Source organism: Heterocephalus glaber, unplaced genomic scaffold, assembly GCF_053883595.1.
Source record: "Heterocephalus glaber isolate CG9 unplaced genomic scaffold, H.glaber_assembly_v1.0 deba00001465, whole genome shotgun sequence".
Classification (NCBI taxonomy): domain Eukaryota; kingdom Metazoa; phylum Chordata; class Mammalia; order Rodentia; family Bathyergidae; genus Heterocephalus; species Heterocephalus glaber.
This window is the reverse complement of record NW_028258312.1, coordinates 30,795,331-30,804,407: the sequence shown is the minus strand read 5'-3', so window position 1 is coordinate 30,804,407 and position 9,077 is coordinate 30,795,331. Positions and strand designations below refer to the sequence as shown.

Sequence of the window (9,077 nt, the reverse complement as noted above, 5' to 3'; positions counted from 1 at the left end):
CAGAGACCTCACAGTTCCCGCGAACATGGGCTTCCCAGGGCCTGCTGGTACCTCACGGCCCAGAGCTGGCTCGCTCTTACCTCTGATCGCGTGCAGAACCCCGAGAGCTGCAGGCAGAGGGACGGAGAGCGAGACAGAGCGTCTTGGGTAGGAAGTTTATCATCCAGGCAGGGAAGGAGACAGGAAACCCAAACTGCTGCGTAAGCGTAAGGTCAGTCCACTCACTGTGGAACAGACGTCCGGGGAGGGTGTGGACTGTGCTGTCAGATTAAGTTCCAAGAAGAGGTGACAGAAGGAGCCCAGAGCGGAGATCAGTAAGTCAGGAGTGGCCTTAAGGAGAGGGAAGTCTCGGGGGGACGTGAGCAGCAGCGCCCCCTGGAGGCAGGCGGTGGGCACAGGTGCGGGGCTCCCTCCACACTACGCCTAGAGGGCGGAGGGCGAGGCCGCTGGATGGTTTCCACGGAGACGCGGTCGGTACCCGGTACAGGGCGCCAGTGGGGAGCCAGGCCCCTCAACCCTACCTTTTCCAAAGCGCTGGTCACTTCCCAGCCGCGTCTGGCCGCCAGCTCTCTGAGCGCCTCCACGTTGCCCTGGCTCAGGGATGCCTGGAACACAAGATGGGAAAAGCGGGGCGCCCAGGGCCAGATGTGGGGCCGATCTTTTCCCCTTGGAGAACAGGCGCTGTTGACACAGTGAATCTCCGGGGCTCAGAACTGAGCTGCAGCAGCCCAGCCGTCATTTCTATCTCCCCTTCTGCAGGTAAAGTCTGACATCGTAACTGTAGGCCTAGCACATTGGTGTCATTTTAGCTGATGTCCTGAGCAAAGACAGACTGTCCTTCCTAAGTCATTAAAACTTATTTTTAAAAATAATTTTAGGGGCTTTTTGAGACAGGGTCTAGCTGTGTACTTCAGGCTGGCTTTGAACTCGTGGTGAGCCTCCTGCCTCAGCTTCCCCAGTCCTGAGATCACAGGCGTGCACCACCATGCCCAGAGATTATGATTCATAACTGATGAGTAATAAGTAAACTCGGATTTCCCTTTACATGTTGTTTATAACTATTCAAATGACCACCACTTTGCGGTTTTATAAAAGCGCAAGCTCATGGGCATGATGTTCCGCGCAAATCTGGGAGAGACACCAGGCCACACGGAACAGAACTGTTGGCACACAGCTGGTGGCAGGGGCCCCAGACGGCAGAGGAGACGGGACGCCCGCTGTAACCGGTCTCGGAGCCCAGGTCCTGTTTCAGACTGAACCGAGGCTGCTGCAGCCACCTTCTAGCTGTGTGGTGCCCGAGTCGGTCAGGCAAGCAGAGCCCTGTTTTCGTCAGGACTCGTCTCTGCCGAGCTCCGGATGGTAAAACTCTCACCTGCTTGCTCGTGTCCCAGTGTGTAGAGATGGGAACCTCTTCTTTGTGGGAAATAACATATTTCCTGGAAAAGATTTAACACGTTAGCATCGGTTTTCTTCCCTTTATGTGGCACACGATGGTCACCATGACACCTTTGAGAGCCACGGCTGGCAGTGTTAAAGCTGCTTTGCTGGTGGCAGAGCCGGCAGCAGCCTCTCGGCCTCCAGGCCTCAGACCTGGTTTTCCCTGATGGGGAGCATTTGTTACAGAACCAGTCCTGGGAGTCCTCACACTGGGGCCCTCACCTGCCCAGGCGAATTCTCTTGCGAGCGATTGCTCCCCGGTAGCGTCTGAAGTCATCCTTTAGGAAGAAGAGTAAAATGGGCCAGATTCTAGCATCTCAGTTCCAGTCCTTAAACTCCTTCTGGAGTCGGTGGGAATGCGGACTGGGGGCCCGGCTGCCCTGTGATGGGGACCCAGGTCTGGCTGCCCTGCCGAAGCCACAGAGGCGAAGGCGGAAAAAGGGGCCTGCAGGTCTCCCACTGGGATGAGAGAGCAGCCTCTCAGGCCCGGAGAAAGGGCAGCCCTGGGCCAGGGAGGGACGCTGGGGATGACTGTGGCATGGCACTGACTGCGGACAAGGCCGCAGAGATGGGACTCAGGAAGGGGACACAGAGGCCACACCCCACCCACAGCAGCACGTGGCTGCCTACAGGTGAGGGTGCCAGGGCCTCTTGTCACTCCAACAGGTCACCAGGGTGACATGGAAAGAAAGGGGAGGGAGGGAAGAAAAGGAAAAGGCAGGGCAGGAGAGGACAGGGGAGGGCAGGAGAGGAGACCAGAAGAAAGGAGAGCGGGGAGGAGGAGAAAGGACAGGACAGGCCTGTGCCACTCTGTTAGGCAGAAAAGGGGCAGCAGCAAAGGTGTGGCGGAGGCCGAGCAGGAGCGACGAGGCACGGCTCTGCCCGATGTGGTTCCTGCTGCACCCATGGCGCCAACCGACCTTGGAAATGGGTTTGATCTTGGGGAAGGTGACAGGCTCCTCCCCATGGTCCACAGCAGTGTAGATGAGGAAGGCGCTGTTGATGTGCCGGCCTCGGCCCGCGGCCCACTCCTGACAGTTGAAGGCCTCCACGCGCACCCCGACCTCCACACTGCAAGGGACACGGGCGGTGGCACAGAGCAGTGGGTGGTGGCCTCCCTGCCCACCGCCCTCCATGCAGCAGCTCTCCAGAGGCTGGCTGGTCTCCGGCAGCAGCAAATCTGCACAGCAAGTGGAGCCTGTCTTTGGGTGCTATGCGGCTGCAGGAAGCCCCGACAGCGTTTCCAGGGCCACAGGGGGCCTCGTGTCTACACACTTTCACGAACATGCGCACATGATCAAAGCATGGCATGGATATTGAAATAAGAAATGATTACAGGAGGAGCCGAGGATTTAGCTCAGTGGTGCTGCCGCCTGCCCCGAAAGAGTTCCATCCACCAGTACCAAAAAAAAAAAAAAATTACAGGAAAAGACTTCAGTCTTTAGTGTCCTGAATTGATTCAAAACATTGATCTTTGGGCCGGGGATTTAGCTCAGTAGTGCCAGTGCCTGCCTTACAACCACAAGGTCCTGAGTTTGACCCCTGGTACCAAAAAACAAAAAACGTTGACCTTTCCTGGTCATTTTGACTTCGGGGAGGAGCCAGAAGTCCCAAGGTGCTAGATCTGGAGAATAAGGTGGATGAGGACACAGCGTCCTGTTTTTAGGAGCTGCCTTCCTGCTAGGTGCTGCAGGGTAGCAGCAGTCACTGAATTTTGTTTTTGTTTTTTCTGGTACCAGTGACTGAACTCGGGACCTTGCACTTGTGAGGCAAGTGCAGTGCCGCTGAGCTAAATCCTGGACCCTAGTCACTGTATTTTTGACCATACCTCATAAAGACACTCAGGAAAGAGGACTCCAGAGCTGCTGCAGAAAGTGGTGAGGATGGGATGAGTGTGCGCAAAGTAAACAGAGGGCTGTGAGGGGATTCAGGCGAGATGTGTTTATCTGAACATTCAGGGTGAAGTCGGATCACAGCCTGCGTTTTGGTAATGGAGTAGGGGAAGTTAAATTGTGACAAAGTCAAGTTCTCTTCTCTGAGAGTAACAGTTCTGTAACTTAAAAGAATCAAATGCTGAAGTTAAAATAGGGAGCAAAGATACTCATTTTGCTTTTACATTTGAAAAGAAAGAATACTAACTGCAATCTTTCATTATGTATTGACAATAATAAAGCAAGCAGGAGGCAGTTTGGGCCCGTGCTGTAAATAAACAGGTCCACTATGAGTCGGGTGGACATGTGCCCACTGGGACTGTTTGCAGAATGAGAGGGAGAATTAATAATTAGGCCAGGATGACAGGCACAGAGCAGAACCGTCCTGGGGCAGCAGGCGCTGCCGCCACCTTACGGGACCAAAGCCCAACCAACTGCAGTTCCCTCAGCATGAGGAGGGCCCAGGAAGAGCAGGGTTCAAATGTGTGGCCACGGATTCCCAAGAGAGAGAGGCTTAAAAAACCAGAGAGAGCATGTTTCCTGCTGTGAAGAAGGATGCACATCAGTCATCTGTAGGGAAATGGAGGCACCTTGAGAGCATCGTCACGTAAAACAAATCAGACTCAGGAGCTGAGCTGTCACAGGGTTCCTCTTCCATGAGAAATTCAAAGTATAAATAAAGAGCAAGATGAAAGATAAATCTCAGGAGACAGAGAGGCAGGGCCTTTGCAGGAGAGAAGGGGAGGGAGGTTGCAGGGGTGGGGAAGGGATGCGAACGATTGAAGGTGTGTGAGGCGCACACCAGCTCTCCATGGCCGAGATGGAGGAAATCGCTATGCACTGCGAGATGCGCCGACACAAACAGATTAAAAAGGAAACAGTCCCTGCCTTCACCTCTAAATCGAGCTAGAAATAGCCGCACCTGCGCCAGGCCGGGTCACCGCGCAGCAGCCTAAGGCTAAGGGCGCCTTACCAGCTCTGGAACGTGTTGTTGACAACGGCGCTGAAGACCAGCCGGTCCCCGACGGTGGAGGCACCCCGGAACTTGAACATGTCCACGGACTTCAGGAAGGGGTGCCCTCGGCACAGGCGGCTGGGCGCAGGAAGGGGAGGGAAACCGCCGTTAGTTCACTGAGCAGGTGCGGCAGCCCCGCTGCAACCTGACTGCTTTTTTCTGTTTGTGACACAGGGCCTTGCTTTGTAATTCAGGGGCCCTAGAACTCACGGTAGCTCAGGCTGGTGTCGATCCTCCTGCCTCAGCCTCCTGAGTGCTGGGATTACGGTGTGCACCACCACACCCAGCTCAGACTCTTAACTAAAGTGAAATAAGTCCCCTGGCGGTGCTTTCTGAGCCTAGTTGTGTACATGGGCTGCAGTTGTGTGGGAAGCAGCACTTCTCTGGCGGGGATTTGGCCAAGACGCGGGAGCCTTCCGCTGCTCTTGGTGCCAGGAGGCCGTGACTCGCAGGCTGGCGAGGGCACGAAGAGAGGCAGCGGCCAGCAGGGGCCGCTTGATCCTCCCAGCGCAGCATCCTGCAGTCAACCCAGGTCAAAAGGCCGAACTTTTCTCCCACATAAAAAGCACCCGGATGCCTGAGCCAAGCCTAGACGACCACAAGACACACAACTGACAGCTTGTGCGCGTGGGGTTGGAAACCACGATAACGAATATTTAAGTGCAGAAATGCCGTATTTTCCTGCATGTTAAATTCCAGTTACTCCAGAGAGCTGTGCCCTCGCTGGGGGCAGGGGGGAGCGGAGCCCAGCACGCTTAGCTATAGCTCAGCGTCTGCAGCAGAGCGAGTCCAAGGTCAAAGTTATCCTCATTAGGACAGCAACCTTGTTTCCAAAGCAGGCTCTCTTATCCGTGTGCAGTTTATGGACAGGACAACTGCGGGCTTCTAATGATAGCCATAACTACGGATGTACCAGTAATATATATTTTTTTAATTTGGGGGAGGTAAAAATTTAATTTTCAGTAATTACAAAAATTATCAGAAGGAAGCCCTGTTCATATGCATTTCCATAGCACTGCTTTTTCATAAGGCTGCTCAGTTTCCTACCTGGCGCTGTCATGGATAAAATGCCCTTCTTAGAGCTGAGTGGGTTTTCGTATTTCTCTAAGTCCTATCTCTCTCTCTTCTTATTTTTCAGCCAGGTCTTTGGCCATAATGATTTAACCAGCGCCACAAAGGTCAGTCCTAATTGGACACTGCCTGTATAAAGAAGGTCTGTAACTGGACTCCTGTTTGAGTGCACAAGTGCCTTCCATTTCTGTTCCCCACCTGCCTGGCCACATATGTTGTCACGGTTTCAGTGTCATGAGATCAACATTCATAATTAAAGTATTCAAGCGGTCATTTCCATTGTACTGGTGAGCCCGGGACCAGTCATCTTTGTACTAAAGGAAGAAGAACCCTAAGGTAAGCGGGCAAATGGTTAATAATTTCCTTGTTTTTTTTTTTGGTACCGGGGATCGAACTCCGGACCTTGCACTTGCAAAGCAGGCGGCAGAACCACTGAGCTAAATCCTGGGCCCAATAAGTCCCCTCATTTTGATAAATGGCGACCCTTGCCTGTTTTTGCCCTGCCCTGATCCCGGAAGGCCGGTACCTGGATCTCCCACGCCTTCTAGTCCCCTCCCCTCCCCCCAAGGCCCTGCCAAAGCTGAGGACCCTGCAGCGATGGTGGCTGAGCTCTCCATCCACGCCATGACCTGGCCCCCGAAGGTGTTTCCGTGGTGGTTCGCGTGCGGCGGCAGCACCAGCTCGATGCTCTGCACGGCAGTGCCGCTGGTCCCTGTCGCCGCCTCCTCGTCGCACACGGGATCTGCAGGGCGACATCGGGCACGGGAGTGGACTGAGACCTGCTGGGCTCCTCAGGCCCTGCAGGGAGCCCACGCCGGGCCTTTGGGAAGGCCAGGGAGTGCTCAGCAAGTGCAGTCTGGGGAGCGAGCGGGCTCCCCGGTGCCGGGAAGGGTGGACAGTCACAGGGGCGAGGGGCGAGGGCACAGGACAGCAGAGCAGACAGACTTTCTGCAGACCCCAGCACCCAGCAAGAAGCCCACTGGCCTTTGGCTGAAGGGAGCGCCGCTTAAACCCGAGAGGTTTTAATTTTTCCTAGTCCGTGTCTGAGTACACAGCCTTGGCGTTCCTCGGCAGGGAGCTGGTACACGTGCGTGACTCGTGTTCATTCTTAAGTCCCTCCTATCTCCTGGTCCCCTTCCCATCTGCAAAACATCTGTCTCTCTGTTTCCTGTTATCTGTGTGGTTTTTAGCTCTTTCATTTTGTTTGTATTTTGGGTTTCTCATATAAGAGAAGCCATGTGATATCTAAGCTTGTGTCTGATTTATTTCACTTATGATCTCAAGGTGCATCGATTTTCCTACAAATGAGTCAAGTTTGTCCTTCTTTATGGCAGAGTAGTGCTGCATTGTGTGTAAACACCACATTTTCTTTATCCATTCATCTGTTGATGGACATATAGGCTGCTTCCAAGATTTTGCTATTGTAAATTGTGCTGCTGTAAACATGGGTGTGTATAGATCACTGTAATGTGATGTCTTTAACTTTGCTGGATGGAACGGAATTTCTCGTTTCAGTCTTTTGGGAATCCCCATGCTGATTTCCACAGGGGTGGTGGTGTTCCGGGGGGGAACGCTGGGGTCTGGGCTCACGTGTGTACACTGACGCAGAACTTCTCGAGCCGCATGCTCTACATGGGGGCCGTTGTTGTTTACCAGTTACACCCCCTGTGGCCATTACAGAGAAAGGAGCTGGGGAAGGGACCCTGGGGATAGCAGCACCACGGAGCTGTCCTGTGGTGAGCAGCACAGGGCGGGCAGGGAAGTCAGGGTCCGCTCTTCTTCCCCACACCCGTAGCTTCTGAATCCCATCTGCTTCGTGCACTGACAGACAGACTGGTCTCTATCTGAGCCTCGGAGAAGTCCTGGATCCGGCTCAGGGCGGTCACAGGGACTCAGCTGTGCATCCTGCGTCACCCAGTGAGTCGCTGCGGGGAGGTGGGGAGGATGCAGAAATCAAATCGGGGACCCTTCCGGGCCTGAAGCAGGGGCAGAGCTGAGAGGGCGTCTCGAGCGCGTCCTCCGTGTGCTGGGAACCGGCACGGCCAGCCCTGGATGGGTCCCAGCTGGGCGGCCCGGAAGTGTGGTCACAGAGAACTGCACCCCCTTCTCGGAGAGCTTCCATTCATGATTAATTGGTAGTCTTTTAGTTCTTTTTCCCTTTGGTCCCATTGATTACTTGAGTCTCTTCCTGAAAACACTCACTTATTGCCATGTTGATAATTTCCTCATTTTGATAAAAGCCAACATTTTCCTCTGTTTTTTCCCTAATCCTTGGGGAGCTGACCCCAAACCCTTTCTACTTTTCTCCACCACATCCCCAAATCACACACCAAAGGTCAAAACCAAAACCCTGCAGCAACAGTGAAGAGAACGTTGCGTAGGACAGTTCCGGTGTGGGTGTGGAGCCCAACCCTTCCGGCTGTCTGCGAGTCTTGTGCTCCTGTCCAGCCTGCAGCTCGCTCCCATCTCTCCAGCTGCATGGGCTTTTCTGGGTTGCTCCAGGAAACGCTCCTGCTCCATCCGGATGCTGTTCGTGGCTGTCCTGGTGAGCCCCCAGCACCACTGTCCCGTGCACCTCGGCTCAGCGCTGGGCCAGCTCACTGGCCAATTCCTCAGGGAGGCCTGCCTGGGTGGCCAAAGCCTGTCCCAGCACGAGGGCCCCACTGGACGGCCTTCCCCCACAGCCTTGGGTTTATGTTCAGTTGTGAGGTCTTTTATTATCTGGGCCCCTAGAGCCTGAGCTCTTTCAGTGAGGGATTATGAGTATTTTCCTGGATCTGGTCCCCCAATCATAAGAGCAGACAGGTGAGCTCCGCTTCGCTGACTCGCTGCACACGCGCGTCCTTCCGTTCACACAGGACTTTGAGGCCCTGCTGTCAGCTGTCTACAAAAGCTCCACTGCTCCCCAGTTTTGCTTACACAGTGTTATCAGACACTGAACTTTTTCCAGTTTAGTGGGTGTGAAATAGTACTTCGTGTTGGTTATAATTTGCATTTCACAGCTCACTAATGAGGCCCAACCTCTTTTCATACGTACATTACACACTCGTGTCATCTCTCAATGAAATGCCTCTGTCATCTGCTTCGAACATCACTTCTCCCCCACCTCAGTTAGCTGCGTTGGACTCTCACGGCCTGCTCTACGCCTCCTGGCCTGTCGTGCCTATTTCCTGCCTCTGTGCCTGTCTGGCTCTATTTTGGGTAATTCCTTCAGTTATATTTCCCAAGCCAGGCTTGGTGGCCTATGTCTGTAATTCCAGCACTCTGTGAGGCTGAGGCAGGAGGGTTACAATTTTGAGCCCAGCCTGGGAAATTAATTGGGATCCTGTCTCAAATCCATACAAAAATTTAAAAAGGGCTGGGGATGTAGTTCAGTGCAAAGGCCCTGGGCTCAATGCCCAGTATCAAAAAATAAAAATGAATAAATAAATGTTAAAGTATCCAGTTTATTAATATTGAATGTTTCATTCATTCACCGAGCTTGGAATTTTAATCACTACTTTTCATAGAAATTCCCTGCCCAAGCTTCCTGGCTATCTCTGTGTTCCTGGATCATACTTTGGATACCTTTTCATTCCTTAAAACCCAATAGCATTCCACTTCCAGTTCTTTACATGATAAAT

General features: G+C 53.5%; 1 protein-coding gene across 5 annotated transcripts in view; it reads right to left on the bottom strand.

Annotated features, from left to right (window-relative positions):
- The window catches only part of Acot12 (acyl-CoA thioesterase 12), a 43,311-nt gene that overhangs the window by 9,059 nt on the left and 25,175 nt on the right, over positions 1-9,077 (bottom strand). For all 5 annotated transcript variants that reach the window (XM_087180745.1, XM_087180744.1, XM_087180743.1 and 2 more), the window contains exons 6-11: positions 6,043-6,196; positions 4,342-4,461; positions 2,358-2,508; positions 1,660-1,715; positions 1,373-1,436; positions 522-605 (exon numbers count right to left, since the gene is read on the bottom strand). In XM_087180745.1, the coding sequence (XP_087036871.1) occupies positions 522-605; positions 1,373-1,436; positions 1,660-1,715; positions 2,358-2,508; positions 4,342-4,461; positions 6,043-6,196 (629 nt within the window). The remainder of the gene's footprint in view (positions 1-521; positions 606-1,372; positions 1,437-1,659; positions 1,716-2,357; positions 2,509-4,341; positions 4,462-6,042; positions 6,197-9,077) is intronic.